Below are 27021 nucleotides of genomic sequence, written 5' to 3'. Positions count from 1 at the left end.
CGCAGATCCGAAGCAGTGGGTGAACATTCTTGACCGATTAGAGTCTTAACGAGCCAATTTAAAATACAAACTGAATCAATAGATAAAGAACAAGCCGCAAAAAGAAAGCGTCTTGGATTCGCGATTGAACACCCGGGAACGGTTCACGTCTATAAATGACACCATAGAACACCGATCCGGGAGACCGTCGCGAATCTCCGAGCGACAGGATCCAGGCAGATTAATCGATGTCGGTCCAAGCTGTACTGTGCTTATCCTCGAGTGTGACGTACATAAACTTATATCTAAAAATCTACGTTTCGTCGCTTCGTCCATCGTTCAAGGGTAAAACGTAATGGAGCGGTTGGCTCGCGGAGATTAAAAAGATCTCAGAAAGAGAAAGACGCACCACAGAGCATCTCGCTTTCCGGGATCTTGTTTAAAATACAGTGGCGGATATACAGTGCGCGCACGCGCGACATTCGCCTGCGACTCGTCCCCGAACGTCAACGGGGTAGGAAGTGGTAAACGAGAGATCTCTCGTGTGGCGATCGAAGAAAGATCAGACCAATGACGGACGTAACACAAACATCAAGTTGTCCAACGATTAAACCGCATTGAATGCGCGCGACGCTCGCAAGCTCGTCGATATGATATAAGAGAAACGCCGTGACGAGATCTTCCTTTATCGTAGAAATGTTCTAACGGAAATCGACGGACGCGAAAAGAAAAACGATTGATCTTCGATACGCGTCGAACCGAGATATATATACACCACGCGCGCGCGCGTGTGTGTGTGTGTGTGTCAGTCACACGCGTCACTCGGAAGAGAAGGACTCGCGAATTTCTTTCCTCCTCTTCTTCCGCCGCGAAGTGATGACACTCGTCCGCGCTCACATGAGAGCTCGATGGTTACTCGCGTTCGATATATTAAACTTAACATTACATTTCCCATGCGTGCTATCGCGACTATTGTGAGATTATGTACAACGAAGCGTGACTATCAGTGGCGATACTTCGATAAATTATCGATTAATGAGTCAACAGAGAGAGAGAAGAGAGAGAGAGAGAGAGAAGAATTAATTTCCTTCCCTCACAAATAAATATGATCGTTGCAACTCTTCGAACGTCAGAGCGTGTAGCACGTCGGATATCTTTAATGGCCATCCCCTCTCCCCCCTCCCTCCTCTCGCATTACTCCGATCTCGGGATCGTTGTCCAAATAGCCCGGTGCTATTCGTGGATTCTATCGAGTGTATAGCTGGCGAGATCACGTTCATCAGGGTATGTAAATGGTACCCTTCCGTATCCCGGCGTAGAATAAACCGTTTCGCGCGGACCAATCGACGATCTTGGCAACGGGACACTTCTCTGACGCGCGAGCAGCGCGATCCGCGAGATAAATCGCGCCCTCGCTCTCCTGTCCCCTTATTAAACATACGCAAGTAGCTTCATTTCCTTCTCATTCTTCATTGCGAAACGTTTGATGAGAGAATCCGACGTATGCGTAAATATGTGTATATGCGTGTGTATATCGCGTACATAATCTAATATTATGCTGCACCGGGGGGCGTGCGCGCCGACTAATCGCGCACGAGACTCGCGCGAGCGGCGTGTGCTTTCTTTCTTCCCGCTCTCGTCGCCGCGACGCTCCGAGGATCTATCCCGTTCTTTCGTGCGCCACACAACGAATCCGATCATTCGTAAACACCGAGTCAGTACATATTAAAAGGCCGCTGCACATGAAGTATCCAAATACAATAGCGTAACATAAACCTTTGACGATGTTCCATTAAATAACGTGACAATATCATTATTAAATATTTAATTTATAGTTGTAAAGATAAAAAAGATTAGTGAAAAATAAAAAAATATATTTTTAACTCGAAACTTGAAAAAAAAAAAATTAATTTTTTGGCTTCCGCGAAAAAAAAATTAAAAAATTCATTTTTTTTCCACGGATTTTTTTAAGCTTCCTTCCGCGGAAAGTGGAAAAGAAAGAAATGGTTTTTTAAACTACAGTTTAGTCGTTCAAAATGTTTATATGTCTTTTCATTTAAACAACTACTTCATATATAACAGCCCTCAGCATGCACTAATCCGGAGTAATATGAGCGATCGAATTCGCTGTCGGAATTTATTATGCTCGTTGTTTCACGTGGGATATCACCTCCGACGGATCGACCGACGATCGTTGAAAACAAATCAACAACGTGCGCCTCTCGTTCTCACTAATTCGTCTTAGTTGCCTGCAACGACGCGTTTGTTCGTTTTTTTCTTTTTCAATGCACCGAAACACGTAGAGTCCTCCTCTGTGTGGCCCGACGCGACCTCCACCACCGTTAGACTTCGAAAAGATTGCACCAGTCGTCGTGCTACGACCTTTCGATTTACATATTACACACGAGAATTTACGCGAAAGGAAAATATCTTGTGTACACACAGCCGAGCTTTAACGAAGTAATATTCTCTCTATTATAATTTTGACCGTGAGGAAAAGAATCCTCCCTCCGTGCATTCTTTTCCCGTATTTGCGTAGTGTGCATCATCGGCGTAAGCTTTGTGTGCATGTGTGTGTGTGTGCGTGTGAGTGAAAGAGAGAGAGAGAGAGAGACGTAGCCGATCGGAGAGCTTCGCGCGCGCCGTATCATAGAAAAATAAAATCTCCGCTTAACATATGTATGTATAGATTTATTGGAAGATAGACGCGTATGTCGCGCGCGAGGGGGACGAGCCGCGCGCTCGCTCAAAGCGTATACGGATACTCCGCGAGATAGTTCCTGATTGAGAGAGGCAGGTTGTCGGTAGGCAGCTTGTTCCGGTGCACGGCGAGTCGGGCGAGATGCGAGAGCGACCTGACCTCCTTGACCAACGGCTTCGTCAGGTAGATCTGGCTGTAGAGCTGGCCGCTGTAGTCCACCCAGACCTCCCGCCGGTGCTCGTCCATCTTTTTCGAGTACTCGACGTAGTGCTCCAGCATCCTGATGGGACAGTCGAAGAGCGGCATCGCCAGTACCAGCCGCGGCTCAGCGTCGAGTCGGAACCGCTCGAGGAAGTAATGCACCCGGACCGACGTGGGGCCCCGGTTGGTCTGCACCGACACGGCGAAGGTGTACCTGCTGTCCGAGCTGTCGCGCATCAGCCAGCGGCCGACGGGCGCGTTTTTCAGCAGGTTCTCGCTCTGCTGCCAACTGATGCCCTCGTGGTACCAGCCACCGATCTGCAGCAGCCTTTTCACCTCGCACAGGCGGTTGATATCCTTGTCCAGCAAGTACGTGTCCAGGCTCCACGGGTACGGCATCAGCCAGGACACCGGCGTGGTCGGCGTGCCGTCGCTGCGCTCGTTGTTGACGATCTCGTCCGGTTGCACGATGCCGCCGCCGTTGAAGTTGTTGCGCACACGCGTCTCCGTCGCGATCACGCGGCTCGTCGACGCCGGCAACGCCGCCGTCGTCGCCGTGATGTTCACCTTGCACTGGCCGAGGCTCGCGGGCAATTGCAACGTGGCGTTCACCTGGATCTGCACACTACCGCCGCCCACCGGCTCCACCAGCAGGGAGTCGTGATCGTCCTCGAGAGCCGAGGCGTCGCACCGCGACCGACCGTGACAGAGATTCTGGATCCGGCCGCCGTCGGTCCCGCAACAGCAGCAACCGTTCGTCCTTATCGAGCACGGTATCCTCCGCTGCCTCGACGGCTCCATCGTCTCGTTGCTCTCCGCCGTTACCCTGGACAGCGAGCTCCTCCTGCAGCCGGGCAACTCCGAGCAGCCACTCGGCGGCGCGACGAGCGCCCGGTGAACATCGTTAGTCTCTGTGTTGTACCCGGTGGACGATCTGTCCAGCGCACGGTTGCCGTTCGGCCGGATCTCGATGCTCGCTTCCGGGGCCTGCACCAAGATCCCGGTCTCCGTGCTCTGGATCAGGTAGCCGCCGGACTGTATGCCGGCTGCGGAGATGGTCACGGTGCTGTCGGTGAGCTCGCACTTGGTCGCGACGTGCTGCTCCGCGGGCGCCGCCATCCCATAGTTCGTCATGATGACGGGGGAAGGCGGCGGGTCGTTCGGCGGGGAGGTCGCCTGCCTCGTCTGAGCGGCGCGAGGAATCGCACCGGATAGCAGCGGCGCGGAGTCGTGCTCGGCCATCGAGGTGTTGGGCTTGACGATCCCGACGGTGGGGGCGCAGTGGCCCGACTGAAAGACGGCGGGCCCGTGGACGATCGTCGGCGCGTTTATGAAGGTACCGTCGCCGCTGGTGTAGCCGTGCGGCACCAGGAGGCCGCCGACGTAGCAGGACGTCGTGCCCGCGCCGGTCGTCGTCGTCACGGGGAAGTCAACGGCCCCCCTCGTCTCCTCCTCCCTCCGGCTGCTGGTGGTTCCTCCTCCGCCGGGCTCGCAACATCGAGCTGCCCGGAAACGGTGCCGGCAGTTCGGGCACATCACCGTCAGCATCGTCGTGGGGTCTCGCGCGTCCGGAGCCCAACAATCGGCATAACACGCCTCTCTGGAAGAACGGAGCGGCCGGTTAATTGGCGATCGACTGGGTGTCTCTCGCGGCTGGGTGTCAATTGGCGAGAACCCGGCGTTATTGAATTAATTAGCGCGCGCGACGCTTCCGATGTAAAAATAGCGGCCGTCGCCTCGCACCTGTGTGCGTGTGCCGTGTTTGTGTACACACAGTCGGCGGATTAAAGAGCTGCAACACTTTTTTTTCTCGACGAGCTTCCAGCCGGGAAAATCGTTTTGTTTTTGTTAGTGATTCTCGGGAGATATATTTTGCTGCGCGAGATACGTTGCGAGACTTTTCAGGAAAGCGTCGCAACTTTTAAGGAGGCTGTCATACTAAATTTATGAGTGCCCTTCTCCTTGAAAATACTTTTACAGTCTCTTTAATCTGTCGACTGTGCACTGAGTTTCTAATCCATTTCAACACTTGTCTCTCGATGCAATTGGAAATGCAACTGGTGGTCCAATGAGAGAAGAAATATTTTTAAAAAGTCTTCTTATCGCTGACGTCCCGAACTGTATCGAGAGAGAGAAAAAAAAACATTCAAAGCGTTCGAAAAGCCATTGGGTACATAATAGGAAATCGCATCGTGCGTGGTGAAGCGTGATGAAACGCGGGATTAGCTCTCGCACTCGAGCGAGCGGCCGAGTCAACAATTCGCTTCTCCGTCGTACGCAGAACCTGGAAGTCGTATCGCTTCTTTCTCGATAACGACGTGGCGTCTAACGATTAATTGTATTCCCGCGGACCGATTATCGCGCGCGGGCGATACCGGGAAGTAATCGACACGCAAACACGAGCAGCGCTCAACGACGCGAGGATTTCGATCGGTAGACTTTGCAGCGCTTAACGAACGCTTTCCCAGAGGAGATTAGCAATTCATTAGACCTTTCGCTCGGCGATAGGTCGAGTGTGCGACGGAAATTCCCTCCCTCCGAGCCCAACAGGTCTCACTCACGGTTATTTCCGTTTGGCTCGGAATTCCTACAGCTGATTTCCACATCCCTCCTCTTCCACTTAATCGGCGCGAAAGAAATATGTTTCTCCGCACGGAAATGGAGTCTCAGTCTCTACGTTGAAAGAAAAAGGTGCTACATTCAAGTAAACATGCGTGCTAAGGAGTATTGTATATTTTCCTTCGGTGTGCTGTATTCAAGTAATATTCACTCAATTACAGTAAATCTGTAAACTCCACAAGTTGGAAGATCTTGAATCATTACTTGCGCACTTATTTCTAGCGCAGAGCTCTTTGCAAGTCTTTATAGTAAATTTTGAATATTTAATTAAATCCAAATAAAACAATCATTCCAATACTCCTCAAAGCGCAAATATCTAACACGCTTGAATGTACAAACATGTTAGCACGTTTTCTCTTTCGGTATGCTACACTGAAGTAATATTTACTGAATTGCAGTAAAATGATCATTCTCTAATATTCCTTGGCAAATGTTTATTCGGAAATGTTAAATGTTTACTCGCAAGTTGTAGTCTGTCTTTTTTCTTTCTGAGAAAATTCCTGCCGATTGAGAACATTCATCTGAACATCTGACCGCATCAGAACTCGATTGGGACAGCTGAAAGTGATTGAATGGAAACTTCCAACAGGAATCTATTTCTACTACCGATTTTTCACCGGGTTGCCCAGGCAACAGAGAATACAGTTACACTAACGAACTTATTTTCTCCGTGCATCTATCTGTGAAATCCACGTCGCCCAATCAATCGTTATATCGGAACTGCAAGCGTGGGTATTTCACGCGCGACGTTAGGGAGTCTCTCTCTCTCGAGTTCGCATTAATGAAGCTTCCTTTGAAATAAAAGATAATTACAGACGAGCGATTATACGACGCTATCAAACATCTCGCAGAAGAACGAGCACACGCGCGCGCTCACAAATTAAAAGAGCATACATAGCGAGATACCGAAGGTTCCTATTAAAGCCACCCGAGGTACGTACACAACACGAACAATAAATAACGACAAACGATACCGGGAAGCCATAAAATCCGAAGCGGCGCGCGTGTCAGTCCGCTTCTGAAAAATATGACAGTCTGTCGTTTCGTTCCTTAAAAAAAGAGAGACCGGGTGAGAGACAGCGAGAGAGAGGGAGGGGAAAGAGGGGGGGGGGGCGTTTCCGTGAAATAAGTATAATGCCACCGGTCAGGGCCGGCGCACCTTTCAAAAAACTAATTTCAAGAAGTCGATGCGTTTCCGACTCGGGCGGAATGAAAGAAATTTGACAGAAAGCGACATTGTCGCGGTGATACTGAATACTCGGGCGGGTACAGTGGCGATCTTAGAAATCCGTCGCCACTTCTCTCTCTCTTTCTCCCTCTCCCTCTCTCTCTCAATCACATATTTTCAAGAAAGGCTCGCTTTACTCGCCCGACATCCTATACGGGCAATTAAGCGGAAGCGTTACGCGAGATCCTTCCGAGATCGGAATACGCGCTCAATGAAACAAGCGTTTCTCTCAAAATAGTGAGAGTTATCGGGGAGGGGGCGTCAGATAAATCAGCCGATAATAGTCTCGTAGTCGCGCAATTATCGATCTCTACCGGGAACTTTAAAGGACGATAAGCCGCAGCGGCGCGTTTTCCTCGTACTCGTCACTCGCCGGATGATAATTGCGCGCGCGGTATCTATGCCGGTGTGCGCGCACGTCGCGTACTTAGCGCGCGCGCGCGCAGCGAGAAATGGAACGGGCCTCCCCCTCCCTCCCTCCCTCCCTTGCGGGAGCGCTGAAATATGTGAGAAGAGATATCTCGCGCACGAATTTCGCATTGTGCGTCTGCTCGCTCGCTCGCCCGTTCGCACGTGCGAGAGCTAGAGAGGCGGAAACGCGCGACGGGATTTCGCCACGCGATTCTCGCGATTGCACGAGCGCTGGGNGGGGGGGGGGGGTGGCGCGGGACGCGGGCTGCATTCGTGGTAATACGTGTGTATGTATATCGCGCGACACAAGCGAGCGAGAGCGCGCGCGCCACAGTACACAATTCTCGGAATAACGAGAAACATATCGTATCTACCGACGTAGTCGGTCATACGGTGCGTTGCGAGCGAGCGACATTGATATATATTCGTGGACGCACGTGAATTTCATCGCGGTTGATTGATGCGTTGACTACTGACGCACGGGAGGAGAAGGGGGGAGAGGTGTCGACCTTCATTGAAAACGGCGCGCGTGCGAGAGAGAGAGAGATTCGTGGCCGTCTCGCGGGCGGCTTTATTGACTGATTCTGAGCGCGCGATTCGCACTCGCGTTATTAGCCTGAATTCCATTTTAATCTGACCCAGTTCCTCCGCGAAACGCGTACGTCCCCGCGAAGCGCACGCAACAACGACGAACCGCCGAGGCGCGTTTATTTTATCCGTATCGGCGACCAAGCGTGTCTCTCTCTCTCTCTCTCTCTCTCTCCCTTTTTTTTTCTCTTCCTCCCTCTCTCTCGAAGTATGCGATACAATGCGTTATTAATACGCGGAATTCCATTATGGTTTGACCTACATACATATATATACGTCATGCATACGGAGTGTGTGTGCGTGCCGCGGTTAAGCCGAGCGTGGAATAAAGGCGATACCGCGCGTGTTCGAACATTCGGATCACGCAGCGCAATTTGTATGTCGTCCCGTGGCCGAGATGGAGAGATCGAATGAACCGATCGTGGCCCGCCGCCACGCTTAATCGAGGTCACGAGAGTCGAGAAATAGTAAATGAGAATTTAGAAATTTCCTTCGCGGTGACAAAAAAAGTGGTCGAATTGTAACGCGACAACAGCCCTCCGTTAGTCGCAATATATCTCACAGATGCATCAATTTTCCCATTATTTCCCTCCGCTCCGTGAAACAATTCTTCCTTCATTACCATTTGGCTGGTAGACCAGACATTAAAGTACATAAAAAAAAAAAAAAACAGCGAAGAACAAAGAGAACAAAGAGAAAACGTTGATAAAGACGTGTTGAACCTTGAGGCTGTACAGCAACGGCAATAGGATGAACGTGTATCTATTGGATATCGCGACTAAAGTGACGTCTGCTATGAGAGTTTAATGCTTGCTTATTGTTTGTATGCCCTTTCTTTCTTTCAATCAGACAGAATGCATATTCATATATTTGGGCCATTCGTGACCCCGCCTTTCCTTGCGAAGATTGAGAACTGAATTTTCGATTCGCGAGGTCGGAAATTCTGCTTCCTTCCTGACCAGAACGCGTTTAATTCCCGTTCATTCTCAATTCAACCGAACTTTTCTCCCGTTCTCCCTCTGTTTCTAATTCTCTCTTCGGTGTGAAAGAAGTGAAATAAGAATTTAGAAGTCTACTTTCCCTCCATCTCTGATCCTCTCTTTCGCATCAAAGTTGAGAGGTAGAAATGAGAATTTCGAAGTCCACTTGTCTCTGCCCCCAACTCTCTCTTCGATGTCAAAGTTGGAAGATGGAAATAAGAATTTAGAAGTCTCCACTCCTCTTTCTCATTATATCCGACGTCGGCCTCTCTCGAGCGCGTAAAAGACGCTCGAGGGCACGGTGTTCGTTCGTTCGTTCCACTCGCCCGCGCGGCGCGCGCTTAACGACGTCCTACCAGGAATCTCACGGTGGCGAACTTTTTGTCCCTTTTCCCTTTACGCGGGGGCCACTTCGGTATCCTGAGCGAATTATATAGAAATAATTACGCCGTCTTTATGCAACGGCACGGTGGCTTTCCGGGAATACCGGCGAGGAGGGCCCAAAGACTCGCGCGCATGCAGCTGTCGTCCGTTTGCGACGTGAGGGGAAGACAGACTAAATTGCACCGTGATATACGTGCGTGTGTTTCATATGTATATATACCTGTGTATGTGCTACTCTAGGTGACCATCTGTGGTCGCCGATGCAACCCCGCTTTCACCCTTATTACGAAAACCTCTTTTCTTATTATCTTCTCGCTTTTCGACGTTTCTTCGAATTATCGTCACGCGTATCTCTCTTTCTCTCTCGCGTTCGCCAACAGTCCCGGGAAAATTACGTGCCCGTCACTGCTACGCTCCTGTCGCCGACTCCTCGTTGTCGTCAGTTGGACTCACGATACGGTGCACCAGCGGTGGGTACACTCGCGCGGTCGTCGTAGCTCGCCTCTCTCTCTCGTACGTGAACTCCGTGTGTCACTGATTTCGAAGTATTCGCGGAGTCGCTCGAAGGCGCGCTTCCACGAATCGTGGACTCGGCGGCCCTCGAGCGGCCGAGTGTCGCAATGCCAGAAGGCCGAGAGCCTCCCGCGAGCCACGACGACGACGGCGGATCTCTTTCTATCGGATTCCTCCTCCGTGGCGAGCGCGCGTCCTCGCGCAAACGGCGTTCCGTCGTTTTCTTCTTTCGGCTATTCTCGTCCGCCGAAGTGACGGCGCGCCGCCACGCGAGTTTTCATTCGACGGTGTGAACGCGCATCGAGATTCCCGGCGGATTCTTCGCTGGTGCGAGCGAGTTATTAGGGCGCACAATGAAAGGAACGAGGAACCAGGAATTAAATCAAGGAAATTACAGACGGGGAATTAAATTTCAACACATGAAAAGAAGCATTAACGCGCTTCAATCCATAGTAAAAGAACAGAGAACTAGAAAGACTGACATTTTATTCCTCGCAACTTGTGCACTTATAAGGCTGAAATTCGGTTTTTCATTTTCTCGTTAACTCGTGGCTCAAACTTAATCTGATGATAATGCCAAAAATTCGACTTTTCCATTCATAGTTAATAATTAAACCGATGGTATTGTAATGGTAACTTAAACAATTTCATGTTCATAAATAGGAAAGCATAATTTTTATATTACCGTTACAACGTGAAACAAGCGTTGAAGGGAAGAGAGATGGGGTTTCAAAGAGCACTAGTTCAGCTACAAGAAAAGCAAGCTTATTTTTTGTTGTAGAAAAAAAGTAGCCATACTTCACGTAACCATGCAAAGAGGTGAAGGATCACGACGCGTACGTACATGTCGCGTATATGTACGGTGTGTATGCGCGTGTCATCGTTGTATGACCGACAGCTGTGTACGAACGACGAATATTCATTCGTCGGGGCTTGAGTCGCCTTTTTTATGCACGCCTCTTCTTGTCTCGTAGGTACTAATACGCCACGACAATTGTCGTATGCATAAAATATCGCCGTATGCATAAAACCCCCGGCTATCTTCGGACACGAGTGTACGTACGCATGCAATCGTTTCTTAAGAACGCTTTGACGCGCTCGTCGCATGCACGGTAACACGGCGAGACGCTTACTTACTATTGTCCATACATTTTCCGACGAACGACCGTCACATCGGCTATTATTGTATATTATATATATGGTCGCCGCTATATGTATCGTCGCAAACTGCGCGTCATGTCGATAGGTCGCATCGAGTCGATATCGATGTTAATGTCGCTGACGCAATAATCAAGCCGAGATCGGCATTCGACAATGTGATACGCGGCAAAAGAGAAAGTACGTAAGGAGCATCGAGCGGAAGTTACTCGGGCGCTTGTTACTCCACATTCGTCTAACGTAATTTAACGTCGTGTACGCGAGAGCGTGAGAAACAGCCGGTCGGTCGGCGCATTCTCGTTATACAGAGAAAAGATATCTTTAGACTTGTTATTCCGGACTCGGATTTGTTGTGCTGAAACAACAATCCCGCGCGAAACTTCATTTCGTTTCGTTGATTAAACGAATTCGGCTCGATTCGATGGATTAAACGATGTTACTTGAAAGGGAGAATTGGGCTTCGTACGTTTTGCTTCTCCGAATTAATTTATTGTTTGAAATGATCTTTTTTTTTTTATAAATGTCAAATACAAAGACGACCTCACCAGTCTTTATGAAACTCATATTCATTTCATGCATTTCAACATGTAGATTCGTTGTCTTATTGTCTATAAAACCAAGTGCCATGCTTTAGAATTCAATATTGATCGCTTTCGTTAATAAAGTAGACGAAAAAGGGAGGAGGGGAGGGGGGACAATTTCCTTAACCAGATTGAGAATGTACACATCAAAATATATAAAACACGAGTTTCAGAAAAAATCGGCGACTTTATATTTAACGCTTATATTTAACATTTTTACTTTGTTTTGTAACAAATAACAAAATTATTTGAAAATTCAATTATATTTATCGATTGAAACATTAGTTCGCTAGACCATTTTAACGATTGACTTTGTTCAGACCCAATAAATAAAAAAAATCCCTTTCCCCGTGTACGAGAGCCCAATCCCGTGTACGAAAACCCAACAGGAGGCAAGAGAGTCACGATAAATCAGCGACGTTTCTAAATAAAGCGACGTCTTGCGAAAATGTAGAGAGTGATGCGCGTGCGACAAGCACGAGTGAGAATGAAAGAGAGAGAAAGAAAGAGAAAGATCTCGGATACGCGGAACGTGCGTAAATCTTTCGTAAAAGATCATCAAGATACATCGCGCAAAGGATTATACAACTTTCGACGTGGCAAATATTTGCCGCCGCCGCGATAACTGGAAACGGTGATTTAATCTCACGCGTGAGCTAGCACGAAAGTTACGAAATGCGGGAGAGGGACGCGTAACAACGTCAATATGTCGACGAAATAGTACAACGATAACGACGAACGAGTTATAAATTACGAAATAAAGAGATAAAGAAAAATGAGCGCATAAAGATACGGACGGGTACAGCGCCTCGGGAACTCGGGCGATTCTTTTCGAGACGCGTACCGAGCACGAGCTTGGGTGTATTTTTAGATTTGTTCGAGCGATAGAGCTGAAATCCTTTTACGGGCCGTTCCGTGACTTCGCGATTATCGCACGGCACCTGACGTTAAATCTGACCCGTTTCGTGCGTTGAAGCGTGGAAACGTCGCGCCCGAGAACGATCGTTAAGATGTGTCAAATGGGAAATGAAGTCACTCGGCGTGAAATATGTTAATGACGTCCGGCTGATATTTCGCCCGGTTGATATTTCTTTTCCCTCGAAGGCTCCGATAAACGTGCCAGCTGGAAAGTCTTGAGGACTCCCGTGTGCCGCTTATCGATATGCGCCCTGTTATCGGCGCATTGCGCGTTTCTGGGCAACTCCAAATTTCCGGCCGTCCATCCGTCCGCCCCGTACCGTCGTCGTGCGATCACCGCGGCAGATACCGAAATACATAATCGATATCTCGGTCGGGTGCGGCGATGCTCGTCCGGAAGCTCGTTACTTCTCTCGTGCGCCACAAAAATAGATCTCCTCGATTGGTTAGATAACTTCCGAATGTTATAAACGCTCAGGGCTCGAATATTTCCGTGCGGCGAACGAGATAGCTTCGCGGAATCTTTATCTTTTCCGTTAGCAATTCACGCAAATTGCACTTTTTTGCCCGTCGCACTTAACTCCACGACCGCTTCGTTCGCCGAGTCAATTAGCATTAAAATTCAAAAGCTTCGCGCCCGATCGTAGATTTCCCGCTGAGAAAGTTGATAAGGCAGATCCGCCGATATGGATGATGATATCGATGACAGTTGCGTGCGTGCGTGTATATGTGTGTGTGCGTGGAAGGAAGAAACACTTATGAATCCTGTTAATGTTCGCGGCGTTCTCACGATCTCTCATAACGATGAGTCATCCGATCAATAGTACGTAAGATGCCTTTTGTGATTGTCTTCTACGAAAATCGATAAGCCGGACTCTCGAAAATCGTGTCGGCCTCGATCGCTAATGACAGCTACACGTGTTGCTACTCCCACCTACGTTTCGCATACGCCGCGTTTCGTTCCGTATCGAATTCCATTCGCGCAATTAATTCGATGATATCACACGACGATCGAGATTCGACGGCCGAAGCGGGTTCGTGCGTAAGAGATAAGTCGCGAGCTCGCATTTTAAATATAACTCCTGCTGTCAAAGACCCGTGCCGTGATTCGTGACGAGCGATTCCGCAGCCCGGCTCTTACTTCCAAAATGGAAGTGTCAGTGGTTCCGAAAACTCGTTGGAGCAATAAATATTCATTGGTTCTTAGGAGGCTCGTGAAAGCCGGTGAAGAAGTGGCTCGAGGAGGAGTTGCCGGAGCTGCGGCGAGAGGAGCAGCGTGCAAAGGGGGCAAAGAGAGAGAGAAAACATGTAATAAATGCGCCTCACCCGAAGCACGAGATCTCGCGGCGGCGCGTCGATAAATCATAGTCCGGAGTCGTAAGATTGATTTGGCGCAAGCCTCGGTCGATCGATCCGACCAGTCATCCCAAGGACTCTCTCGGCGGAATCGAAGAGCCGGCGAGAGGACGAAGAAGTGGGAAGGGGAGGAAGAAAGGGAGGGGGGAAGAAGATCGACGAAAATCGGTTCGGAAGTGCGATTCCTGGAGCAATCTCTGGACGTGGAGAACGCCTCCCCCCCTCCCCTTAGTCCCCTTAAAAAGAGCTCGACCTACTACTACCTGCATCTGACTTCTTGGCAACGATTATCGAGAGAAACGTTGTGGAGGGACTTTGCTCGCCCCCTCGCTCTCTCTTTCTCGCCGGGTCTCTCTCTCTCAAGTTGTAGGAATGTAAAGAGAGAGAAAGAAAGAAACATGTGAGCGAGCTCGTGAGTGAGCGAGCGAACTCGTGAGAGAGAGAGAGAGAGACGGAGAGACTGGAAGCGCAAGTGGGAGATTTCAGGGAATCCGCGCCGTTTCATTTTCCAGGAGCGAGTGAGAGGAAGAGCGAACGGGTACGCGGACGAGAAAGAAAGAGGGAAGCCGCGAGAGAGGAGACACGAGCGAGAGAGCGGAGAACCTTTTCCTGGAATGTCTATGCGATTTCGTACGGATAATAATAACGAGCGAGCGCAGCGCGCGAGAAAGGTTTAACGCGATGCCGTCGTCGTCGTGAAGATGCGGATATATAAAAAAAAATCTCCCGATGTGTGTCGTTCCATTCAGGACCGGGAGAGAAACGAGTAGTAAGGCGCGCCGAGTTGCACAGTCGACGAGCGAGCGCGCGGGGAAGCTCGTGCTTCCGCGTAAATTGAAAGATAGAACGTCGATTCGACGAAAGAATGATTCGAGGCTAGGCGTTTAGCGCCCGTACAGATATAGATTCGGTCGTTATCAGTCCGCTGATAAATTCCGCGAAAACGAAAGACGGGCGATTAACCGCGCGGCCACCCGTGAACGGCGACGACGTGCGATTTTCCTCGTTTCCCTTTCCTCTCCCTCCTCACCCGTTAATCAAAGAATCCGCTCTCAAAGCGGCGCGCAATTAATGCATTCGACTTACCGTTAGAGCCTCTCTTCCGAGAACTCTAACGACAGGCCGCCGCCGCGAAACGCGCGCTGCTTCCACGATTCTCATCGCCCGATCGAGCGCGCGCACACACACATTCTCTCTCGTGTGCACGAACCATCGCGGCTGTGCCGCAAGAGAGCGTAAGAAAGAGAGAGAAAAGAAAAAGGAAAACGGACGAAAACAGGGGATCGTCGACTCGAAAAAGACGCTAAAAAGCGAGCAAAATAGAGCGAGACCGTCACGGTCGCCGGACGGAGGCTTTTTAAGAACGGCCCGTGTTTTGTCACGTCGTTTAGACGCGCGCGACGAATTCGAAACTCTCTCTCTCTCTTTTCCAGCGAACCGGCTGTCCCCGTAAGGCACTCGACGCACGATGATAACACGGACGACAAATCGATTCCGAGTATAGGAAATTAGTGTATTTTCGTTATCTGCCGGAAACGGAATTCACCGAAAATACGGTCTTTAAAATAATTCCCTCGTTCGGAGAATCCATCGCCGCACGCGGCCGATCGATGAGCAAGCAGCTGATAAATACACGATGTCGTAAGAATAGCGTTTCCTCCGTTCTCAGCTTCCGCGGAGCGGCCTGTCTGCCCGGCCCCGGGACCTCCCGGCTTATCGGTATTCGACGCGTGTTTGTAACAATGATCCCCACGGTCTGTGGCCGGAAAGGCGAAAACATATCGCTTCCACATTCTGCCACGGGCTTTTTAACCCTCTAATGGTAAGGTTGGGTCAGATTAACCCCAACGGCTTCGTTCATTTTACAGCGCGCACGCACTGTGTCTCTTCTTAAGAAATGCCTCATGTTATTATTTACTTTTATCCATTTTTGTACATTGATTGTACGTGGAAAATGAAGAAAATAGAGCACTGGGTGGGATCCTGACCCCATACTTCCTGGGTACGTTGAAAAGCCACCGTTAGAGGACTGATACTTTCCAAGGAGCGAGCAAGTGGGCCAAAGGATAGGAACGAACGGCCGAGCGCACGGCAATTCCGCCAGTTTCGTCTTTATCGGTAATTACACGCTCGCAGCACGCTCTCGGACGCGCGCGGGGCACTCGTGGCCTCGGGTATGCCAGCCTCGTTATCGGGAGCAACACGGCGGAAAGACGTGGGACGCACCGTGAACAAGGAGTTCCGCGAAGCGGTCTTTTAACCGCATTATGCAGATTTTCCGAGATAAACGCGCACGTATGAGAACGGAACAAGAGACAGGACGGACGAGACGGGACGGCGCGCGGGAGGCGACGGGGGCGTGCGCGAGAGGGCTTCGTAGAATCCCCACCGACGCGTTGCGTTTAATCGTCCGCGCGTACGCTATCACGCAAAAACGATTTCTCTTATAAATATCGAGATATAATCCCTCGACGGTCTCCGGCCGGTCTTGACTCGTCGACGCGCGCCTGGCAGCAGTCGGGAAGCGCGACCTTAATCCCCGGCAACCAGAATTCGACCCGGTCGATTCTGCAGTGCGAGAATATCGCCGAGTGGTGTCACGACGCGATATTTAGCGATCTTGCGTCACGACCTACCCTCGGTTTCCGAGGAGCGTCACGTTAATAAACGTCCGAGAATTCCCGCTATGTACCGGCGACGAGGTGGAGATACAGAGAAAGAGATATATGTGTGCGTCTGCGTTTCGTCATATTTTTCGCACGCGCGACGAGCTCGCGGAAAAACGTTTTTGGCAACGGCGCCGCGCCGCGGTAGACGATAACGACGACGGCGCGTAACGGTGACGTCCGTTTCGCGGAACGCGGTCTGAAAATTTGACGCGCTTCCACCACCAACACACCGCCGCCTCTACGTCACTCTATTTTCACCGACAGGTGAACGTTTCTCCTTCGGAGAAACGCCTACGTTCGTCGGATGTGGCGGTTGCATAATGGCGCTTTGACGATAGCGAAATTAGACCGACCGCGCGTTAATGCCGCGATTTTTCGCCGCGAGACGCGATAACGCATCGAGAGCCCCGACGATACGGAGACGCGCAGGTTAGGTTGTATCGATTTCGCGAATCTCTGCGCTCTCGAAAGTTAAGTGGCAATCGTTTCTCAAACAGCAGTCTCCCGGTAATTTTCTCATTCCACGAAACGATTTATATTCGCGAGCCGCGTTGACTCTTTTCTCGTTAACTGTCATTTTCGCAAACTCGCATTGGGATGCAATAAATTATCGGTTAAGGCGAGCGCACTCGTGTATGTGTGTGTGTCTTATTATTATTATCTTCGAAACGTTTTCGGCTTGATGCACGCATCGTCGCCGAAAACACACAACGTCGAAATTAAGAGAGGAGGAAAAAAGAGAAGATTGCATATTTCCAAGTCGAACGGGATCGTCGCAAGTTGTTTACCGACGTTGTCAAAATGCGCTCGTGGTAAACAGAAGTTTATTTGTTGTCAACCTCTTACCGAAATATATTTCGCTTCCCGCCGCCTCTCCCGGAGCGTCTTCCTCGACGAGGTAACGTTTCCCCTCCTTCGTGCGGATAAATCGCGTCCAGAGACACACGGCTGTGCTTGCCACACTCCCGGTGATCGTTCTCACGAAACAACAGTCATACGAATTCGTCCCGATCAGCCGAATGGCGTTCACCTTCCGGAGAGTAAAGTACCTCGGGGAATACTGACAAATTCGCACGGTGATTCTTTCCCTCGCCCTCTCTTTGTCCCTCTCTTTCAATCCCGTTACCGAACAGCTCTACTGCGCTCGTTCGATCGCGTTCACTCGTCGAGAGAATGAACGACGAAAGAAAAGCAGAAGCGACAGATCGGCACGTTTCTCTCTTTAACTCGACGGCGGCAGCGAATGATGACGCACGACCGACCGTTACAACCGCTGACGAGCGACTGACAGGAGCTGCGGCACTGAATGAATCTATAATTACGAGCGCGTCTCACGCGGTGGCGCGCTCGTAGGCGGGAACGGCAGGGGGATCTCGCAAACGCGCGTGCGATTGGGCGCGCCGGCGCCGGCGGTGAGGGAAATCATCGAAAGCACGAGTGGAGCGAGGGAGAAGGAAGCGCGCGCGCGCGCGTATACAACGGGTTTTAGACGAAAAGGTTTATACCTCAGGGAAAAGTGGATTCCGTCTAACTGGTTTACGTACATACGCGCGCGTATGTTGTGCGCTTTCGCGGCCGTGCGCGCGCGTGCGTGCCTATTATACGCATCGCGTTTCTATTCTAGCGAGTCTAAAAGAAGAAATTTTGACGATCCGTGCGACGGGGTTATCTGCAACGAGGAATGTCGTCGCACGCTCGTAAATCCTGGTTCTGATTCGTTACATAAGTCGACGAGATATGCCGGGGAGCTTCGAGAGTAGATTCACGCTCGAAGCTGAAAATGAATATATTCTGGAAATAGGGTAATGTTTAAAACGAAGATAAGATTGCTCGCCTTTTCGCGACTCGCGTTCTCGCAAAATATGCGTCCTCGGTCGCGTAATGTAAATTTCATGTACCAGCGTAGACGTTTTATACGTGTTCCTGAGACTCTTGAATTAAGATTCTTTGAATTATCGCTGGCTGTGTTTATTTTTAAGGATATGTTGTGAGAGATAAATCACAAGCTTTCCCTAAACGTTGCCCGATAAAGATGTTTATAATGACGCTGGCTGTTTAACGCACAAATATTTTTTTACCAGCAGTCTGATACAATTTATGCACGTCAACTCAAGAATATCACGCTGAAAGAAAAAAAGTGCTACATTCAAATAAACATTTACTAAGAATATTTACTAATCGGAATAATTATTTTACTTGGATTAAATAAATACTACTTGAATGTAGCACACTGAAGAAAAAAGTTATTACCTATATGTATTTATCTGTGCTCGTTTCACTCTTATTTTACACTGAGAGGAAATTTCTAATTATTTTCGGAGGAAATATCCTTTTTTATTTTAACCATAAAAAAGCAGTAAAATATGCACATAAGGTATTATTATCACTGACAGTATAATAATACTCATTAGAAAATAGTTCTCTCGACTATTTTTACGGTTAAAATGAAAAAAGAAAAAAAGAAAGAAAGATATTATTGCCCCCGAAAAAAAGAAACATATTTTTCTCTCAGTCTATATGCGAGCACTGAAAGAAAAAAAAATGTTACATTGCATAGCACATTTTCTTCTTTATAAAATTTTTCCATATATATTTTCTTTATATATTTCTCTCGTCGAATAATAGACGCGACGCTCCGGGATGAGCGGCGGAGATAATGTTTTATTCCACGATCGCAGAAGTAATTAGAATTCTAAAAGAAAAAATCACGTAAGACGGTGAAGTCACGCCGACTTGTGCGCGTCGCGCAATGAACAATATACGATTACAATAGGGAGCCGATGTGCCACGATTGTGACGTGCTGTATATTTACCACCACATCGAGAGGATTCCGCATAAGGACATTACCGCACGACGAAACGTAGGCTTTCAAGGTATCGCGGTTCTTCTAAATCGACATTAGCCGGAATCGAGTCGCGAAGCGAAAGCCGAGGACGATAAAAATCGCCGCCGGTTGGACAGGAAATTATATTCCGGGGAATGCTTGCTTTATAATTGACAATCGCGTGACACGCGAGAAACGCGTTTATGAACGGAAATTTGTTGACCGTGTTACAACCGCGCGTGACGTCACTCGGCTCGGCGGAATCAACATGCGATTCGCTTCGCGTGCGAACGTTTCGAAGAGACATTGATTGACCCAAATCAGAAGTCGGAACTCCCCGAGCAGATTGCTCGCTCTAATTCTCGGCTGGAACGTTCGTTCCTTCGTTCGCGGTACTAATTTCGCTCGACTTCGCTACGACATTTCGCACGAAGTTTGTCCAACTTGTTTTCACACTCCGCAACTTTTTCGTTCCGCGGCGATCAGATACGGCCTGCAACGTTGAAGTTTCATTGGAGCGCATTGCGCTCGCATCACGGTCGGCCGCGATTTCTGCTCTGCCGGCGAGCCGGGAAAGGAAGGAACGGGAGGGACTTTAATTAATTTTCTCGGCGACCGGCGCTTGGCACGGTGCTACCGCGAATTTTCGATTCGCGAAAGACCGGTGCGACCTGGCACTGCGAACAGCTTGCGTTCTCGAAATCCCCCGTTTCCGCGTCTTCTTTTTCTCCGGGTTTACAAGTCCAGGTGCCCGCGGGCTACATCCGCAGGATCTCGGTTACCATCTGTCTATACCCTTCTCCTTTCGGCCGGCCGAATGCCTATCCGTTCGTTCCTCTTTCAACTGTTGCCCAGCCGGACGACGTTCCTCTCTTCGAGAAGGAAACACGAGACCACGAGCCTGTTTAAGCCTTCGCTTTCGAGTCGAGGAAGATATCGGGGGAGTGCGGAATCGACGAGCGCACCGCTTTGCGGAAAGATGATCTGCGGAAAGACCGTCGAGTACTGACGCTTGTTGCTACGTTATTGTGAAAAGAAAAGCATTTCGTGCTAAACGATCGTCGGAGACTCGATTGTTTGTACTTCGGTAACGCGAAAAGTCAAGAAGACTCCTTTCGAGACATCCTGACGCACGATCGTTATTATTAATGCAGGAATATTAATAAGATCGCAAAGTTGCGCTTCGATAATTGTTTCATTAATTTCATCCTGAGTTCTATATAGAAAATCGGGCAATATTTTAAAGAACTTGGCGAAGCACTCGCATTAATTACAAAATATGTGAATAATTCTGCATTATAAACGGATCGAATATAAGAAGATCACGTAACATTCTGTCGCAAAATTAGCAAGTTTAATCTGCAAAAAATCTTATTCCGATCCTATATTTCTAATTCCTACGTAACAAATTTAAAAATATTAATTAAAATAAAAATGAGACAAGGAGACGAAATCGAACAATCTCACGGATCGGAATATGGCGAGTCAAAGATTCGAAAATAAGTGGCTAGTTAGGATTAAGAAATAAATAAACAAATAAATTAACATTCGTATCCTCGATCGTTCTAAAAATACGAAGAAAAAAAGAACAAGTCGAGAGACGTCTCGCAGCTCGATCAATACGATTAGCAATTTCAAAAATGAGCACGATTCGGTGTGAACGCGTCTTTAAGCGTTCCTCCGGCAAACGGAAGATTTTTCTACGTGCTCTCCGAGAAGGGAATGCGCGCTTCTTGAGGTCAAGCGTCTCGTATCCTCGTATCCTCGATCGACTCCGCTCGAGTCGAGCGTTCCTTCCCGATGATGACGTGCACGAGGCGAGGATAAGGCCACGGAGAGATCGTGAACACCTGGTCGTGACTCACGAGCACTGAAATACAATGTGTTCTGTCCTATGCCCCCACCGACCGGAGGCGCGGGCCGAAACGCTCACGCGTGCGCCCACTCTCCGGATGTATGTATAAGGTGTTTCTCAATTAGAAGTAATTGCCGGCCTGCGCGACGGAAAATTGGCCGGCCGCTTATCGGAAAGTGGGTTAATTTGCCGCGATACGTGCACGCGCGTGTAACTTCGTCGACAGGCGCTCCTTGCCTTCGACTGTTCGCGGTCGATTCATCCCCGCGCGTAAATGTCGCAACAGTCGAACAGTCATGTTCGCAACCTCAACTTTCGTTGAAAAGAGGAGGAGAAAAACTCGTTTCGCAAATCAGTTCGCGATCCGCCGGCCAATTACTCATCGAACAATTGCGACTCGAGAAATCCATCGAAGAGCTCTTTCGCGCGCATTTCGCGCCCGATAAACTCCGAATTCGCCGGCTGATGTGTCGTTGAAATTCAGGTCACGCGGGCTCAATAGTTCATTTTCTGCGTAAGCTTCGCGCGTTGTTCTTGCGGAGACGCGACGGTGCCACGTGTGAGGCAACCTTAATCGTGTATTGTCGCGAACACAAAGACCGCGCGTAGAAATGTGTATTTTTGGCTGCGATAACCACATATGCGAGCACACACGCATATACAAATAGAGAGACTCGATAGTCGTTTTCAGTGACGAACATCTCCGGAGTGCGACGATCGTCTCCTTTTAATCGTGGGTCGGGTCGCCCGCGTGATATTTCTGTCGCGCGCGCGCGCGTGATAAAAGCGCTGTTTTCTTCCGAAAATATCAGCTCGGAACGGCGCTCACTTGGAACCGCCGCGCATATAGATGGCCGAGTGCTACGTACGCTAGACGCGAGACTAACGACACCCTGTGCTCGAATTTGGCGAGGGATGACGAGGAGAAGGGAAGGAGGGGGAATGACGAACGTTCGGATCTACGCGCGATCATCGGAACGGTTGATTTCCGCAAAGCCCGACGAGCTTCCACGAAATTAGTCTCCCTCGTGCAACTTAAATGTAGGGGGAGGGGTGGGGGCACAATGGAACGCATTGTCTCCCTAATATAACGGAACCGGTCGCCCACCATTGTTCAGAGGGCGTAAGAGCTTCCAGGAAATCCGGTCGTACTCCTGGAGAGAAAGAGAGAGAAAGGGGGGAGGGAGAAACGCGCTTCGCGGATAAACTCGAAAGAAAGCGAAGACGAAGGAAGAATTCTGTTTTTCGCCGAATTCACGAGCGTCGAATCAATGCGCGTTGCAAAAGGTAAGAACACGCTTTCCGAAAAAAGGCCCGTCGAAGTTCCTTTGTTCTTCGCAACGGCCGAAACTTTCAGTATTCGTGACAATTGTCACGTTCACCGACAGGACGGAGAGCCTTCCTCGAACGCATGCGCGCGCGAGGAACGATGTCCTTTTCTCTCGACTTCGTTTCCCAGGCCGAACGTATAGATTTATGTCGCACGAGCGTTCCTCGGCCATTAGCATTTCTGAGAAATTCCATGTACCTAATCGTAATATTGCTCTATAAATACTCTCCCTAATTGCGAGTATGCACTCGCGTTCGGTACGACGATAAAAAAAAAGAGAGAGAGAGAAAAGAAAGGCACGAGATGCAACGTGCGCGCGAAGAGAACGCGTTATCGCCCGCTATCAACAGCGAAATTCATTTCAACCGGGAGAGAACACGTTTCACCACGGGACTTGGCGACTCCTCGAGTTCCCGACGCATGCACGACGGTTAACCCTGACCGAAGAGTTCATTTCCGAAAGACCTCGAACGCCGCGAGAAGAGATCGCGATTAAATCCGACTTATCTGCGTCAAACGCGTTAAAATCGTTTCTTGCTTCGATATCTCAGCAAATATGCCGAATTTTTACAGCGAAATATTTCTTTAAATAGATATGCCAATCGCTCTTCCTCTTATCGAACGCGGTCGATAAAAAAAAAAAAAAATGTTATTTGCGATTTAATTTTATTTAATCGTCTATTGAATTCTCCGACTTATCTCCAATATATGTCCAGTTCATCTGCATTCGCTTCGTGTTATATCTGTCTATGACTTAATGTGTATAAACGTCCGTGTTTCCGCGAACATCGCACTATTCCAAATTGCAAGAGAGAGAGAGAGAGAGAGAGAGAAATCGCCCGTCTCTGTTTTCGGATAAAGCCGGACGGCTCGATTGAAATAATATCGCGCGGCCGAGCGAGACGTGGCTCTTTTGTTAAGAGGCTCGTTTTGCACGGCACTCGCGAATGCGATCGAACCACCTGTGGAAGATATGGGGGAAGCACGCGGGTAGAAGAGGACAGAACCGGGACTTGTAATTTACTTAGAAACTCGTTTCGCGGAACGGATTATTAAGTCCGACGAGTAGAAAAAAAGGGATCCGAGACTACGTAGAAAAAAAATAGGCAAAAATAAAAATGAAGAAAAGAAAGGCACACATTTGCCGCAACCTCACTCTCCCTCCCGCTTAATTTTTTTTCCACCCTTCTCCGTCCCTCTTTCCCCACCCCCTTTCTTTTCCTCGCCTTTCTTGTGCAGTAGACTGTTGTCCGGTTGCTCGCCCTTCGCGCGCCACGTGGCATTTCCATAATGTGAAAACGCAATTTACCTCGCACTTATGCGAACTTGAGCTTCGCTCGACGGTGAGGTCTGGAAAAGTACGGCGAGACGACAGCGATGATAACGATGGTCGAACTGACCGATGCGTGTCGCAAACATGTGCACGGATGTTTTCTGTTGACTTTAGAGATTCCAGCAATCGTACGGACGACGGTACCTGGGTCACTCGGACACCATTTAGCGAGAGTTAATTGCAGGTACATGCGCTTTCGAATTTCACTGTGTGTCGATTTCACGATTCGTTCACGGTAAGAGTACGGAAATAACGATTTCCACGTATCGGCCATCGCGCGTTAATTTCCATGGATTATTCGGAACGCAGGTCCCACAGGTAAACCCCGTGGCAGATGTTAACAAAGCAGATGTTAGATTCGTAGAAGGAAGATTTCGATGAACTTGAGCTGAATACACCAGGGACGAAATTGTAAAGAAAAATTGTTGGGAAATTGTGATGAATGGATAACAAAGGAGCAATGGAATGAAAGACGATTGTGACCGAATAATAGGAAAAGTTTACTTAAAGATCTTTTGTAAAGCATCGGCCAGGTTTTCGAATTTTTTCGGTAAAGATTATCGATGCACTTATAAGAAATGCATCGTTCTCGGAAGGGTACACTAAAGAAAAAGGTCTCTTGGATTTAGTATACGTGTTTGACTTGAATGTTGTTTAATATACATATAAACAACAAATTTATATAAAATATTATCCTGTTGTTGTGAAGAAACAATTGTAGTGGTTTTTTGCTTTTTTTGATCTTTCATAAATTATCAATTTTATTACCAATTTTTATTTATCTTTGTAGACTGATAATAGTACTGGTCACATGGACCCAATTGTTTTCTTTTTTGAGTAACAGAAGAATAAGAGAGCACGGCGATTATAGCGTCTTGCACAAAACATGGGAGGAGCCGGTGAGCGAAAGGAAACGCGTGTAGGCCCCTTAGGTCTAATATGTCACTGTCAGGATGTAGGATTGGAGATTGTTCTCGGAAAAATTTTAAGACTCGAGGGTGACTTCGAGATTTCCCGTGTTGATAACAACTCCACTTAGCAAGACGGACAAAAGCAGAAATCGGAATTCTTTTTCCCGACGATCCCGACGAAGGACTTCGCTTCGCAGACGTCGACAAAGTCGCTTCGAGCGATCGTACATACCGAGATACCGAGGGGGGCAGTTTAATGCGAAGTCAATCTTCGACGAAGATACTCCCCACTTTGAGGATCCACCGAGATGATGTTCCGTCGATCTGAGATACAAGGTGATTCGACGCGCGCGTCCGGAGTCCGTTATTATCTACGGGAGAAGCTTGGGGATCGCCAACGAGAGAACGCCAACGAGCAGGAGACGAGAGTAGGATGATGGAGTCCCGCTCGCCTTTCTCTCGATGCATTAGGATTTCTACGAAAGAGTGAAGCAAGTATTTATTTTCAGGCGCTGCGAGACGGGATCGGTCGCTCCCTCTTTCCTTCCCGCCTACCTACCCTTCCTCTCTTCCCCTCAACACCCTTCCCCACCCCAATCCTCCTCCACGTGGGATTACAGGGGCGAAGCACACGTGGGCGGATCTACCGGCTCTCGGCGAGTATATAGTATTGTAAACTATCGCGCGGGGCTATCGTAACTATCGAGCGAGTAAATATTGACTAGAGCCTAAAAATAGCGAGCGGTAGCGCGGCGAATATATATATATGTTTGTGTTCTCGGACTACTAAAACGCGCGGTCTCGCCGCCGCTAATCGCGAGGATGAAGTGAAAGCGCCGGAGAAAGTTTAACATTTTTTTCCGTCCCAGGCGGAATTGCAACGCGACGAGCGTGGAAAACTCCAATGCATGGAGAGAGAGAGAGAGAGAGAGAGAGAGAGAGAGAGAGAGAGAGTCGATGTAAATTGATCGAGTGGAAATCGCTTGATCATAAGTAAGGACCTGCGCATAATGACTAACTTATCGGTTCAAAACAATGTTTTATATCAGAAGTCTTTGTCTTAAATGACACACAATGACTGTCTTGTGTCTGGAGTTTCAAGTTAAAAAGCCGTTCTGTTTGTGATTGATAATTAAATAGTGTGCAATAAAAAAAATAAAAATGATAAGTTAGACAAAGATACAAGGACACGAAATATTATTTTAAAATTACAAATCAACCCCTCTGCTAAGGCCCTAAATTCCGGTCTGCGATAAGTACTTTAAGTTTCAAACCTTAAAACTTAAATTCTCATTGTAGACCCCGTTTTAGGCCAGGTCTACAATCGAGTTTTAATCCTTAAGCCTTAAGAAATTGACCAATACCAATTGATTAATCTTCTATAATTCGATTTTGATTGGTCAATTTCTTAAGACTTGGGGCTTAAAGCACCTATTATAGACTAGGACTCACGCGTCACGACGCCGAAGGTTGCTATGACAGTCGAGATTAACTATACATAGCGATGCACGGCAACGTGGAAAGTGCCTTGGGGAACATTAAAGCGGGGCCTACGATGGGAATCCAAGCCGCAAGAAATTGACCAATTACAGTCAATTATTCTTCTATAATTCGATTGTGATTTGTTAATTTCTTAAGACTTAGCGCTTAAAGCACCTGTTGTAGACTAGACCTCTTAAGAACTCCCTTTAAGACGATAAGACCTCTCCGAAAGCCATCTCCAGGACGCAGCGCACGCGTGCGTATACGTGTGTGTGTATGTGTGCGAGAAAGGGAGGGAGGAACGACAGAGATACTGGTGAAGAAAGAAAATTGAAGAACGTCGTTTCACTCGAAGTCGTCCGCCGATTATTACGGCTTGAGTTCCGCAGATCGATTAACAACAGGCTCGACATAGAGCGCAGAGGAGAGTTCGGGTATAAAATGCGCGTTATCACGCGCGCGCGTTGTTTTGCCGCGCGATCGCCACCCCCCTCTCTCTCTCTCGCGCGCGCGTGCATGTGTGGTCATCGACCGTTGAAAAATGGGGAATTCGTGATTTCCAGGAAAGAAATCTTTCAACGAGTTCAATATCTCGCAGAATTCACGGAAACGTCGTGGGCGTGTATCGGCCGGGCGTGTTCCAGTTATAGCCTGGAAGCCAAGGTCCCCCCCTCCTCCCTCTGCGTCCCTTTCTCTTCCTCCAGCCCCGCGACACCCACGACCGCCGTATATGAAATCGTCTACTGCTTTTTTTTTCCCTCCCCTGCCCTGCCTCGCTTGCTCGACATATCCCTCTCTCTCTTTCTCTCTCTTCCCTTCTATCCCTCTTTGTCTCTCACACGCCTCACCGTGGTCCGAAGGCTCGGAATATTTATGGGAGCGATATACCGAACGACTTCACTGCACCTCGTCTCGCGCGTTTCCCCGAAGCGGCCCATCTCTATTCAACGGATCCGCACGATGCGAGGCCCGAATGCACTTTGCACCCTCCCTCCCCCC

The 27021-nt window shown here is 48.8% G+C and overlaps 1 protein-coding gene across 3 annotated transcripts in view; it reads right to left on the bottom strand.

Annotated features, from left to right (window-relative positions):
- Window positions 1-1868: 1868 nt before the first annotated feature.
- Window positions 1869-27021, bottom strand: part of LOC106741830 — a 25908-nt gene continuing 755 nt past the window's right edge. The window contains exons 2-3 of one of the 3 annotated variants that reach the window (XM_014614207.1): window positions 24773-25016; window positions 1869-4481 (exon numbers count right to left, since the gene is read on the bottom strand). In XM_014614207.1, coding sequence (XP_014469693.1) covers window positions 2726-4429 — 1704 coding nt within the window. In that variant the 5' untranslated portion in view covers window positions 4430-4481; window positions 24773-25016 and the 3' untranslated portion in view covers window positions 1869-2725. Of the gene's footprint in view, window positions 4482-17132; window positions 17571-24772; window positions 25017-27021 lie in introns of those variants that run through there. The other 2 variants (XM_014614206.1, XM_014614208.1) reach the window with 2 other exon arrangements.

This window comes from Dinoponera quadriceps, unplaced genomic scaffold, assembly GCF_001313825.1.
Source record: "Dinoponera quadriceps isolate SergipeBrazil2010 unplaced genomic scaffold, ASM131382v1 scaffold533, whole genome shotgun sequence".
Taxonomy (NCBI): Eukaryota; Metazoa; Arthropoda; class Insecta; order Hymenoptera; family Formicidae; genus Dinoponera; species Dinoponera quadriceps.
This window is presented reverse-complemented; position numbering and strand designations above follow the sequence as displayed.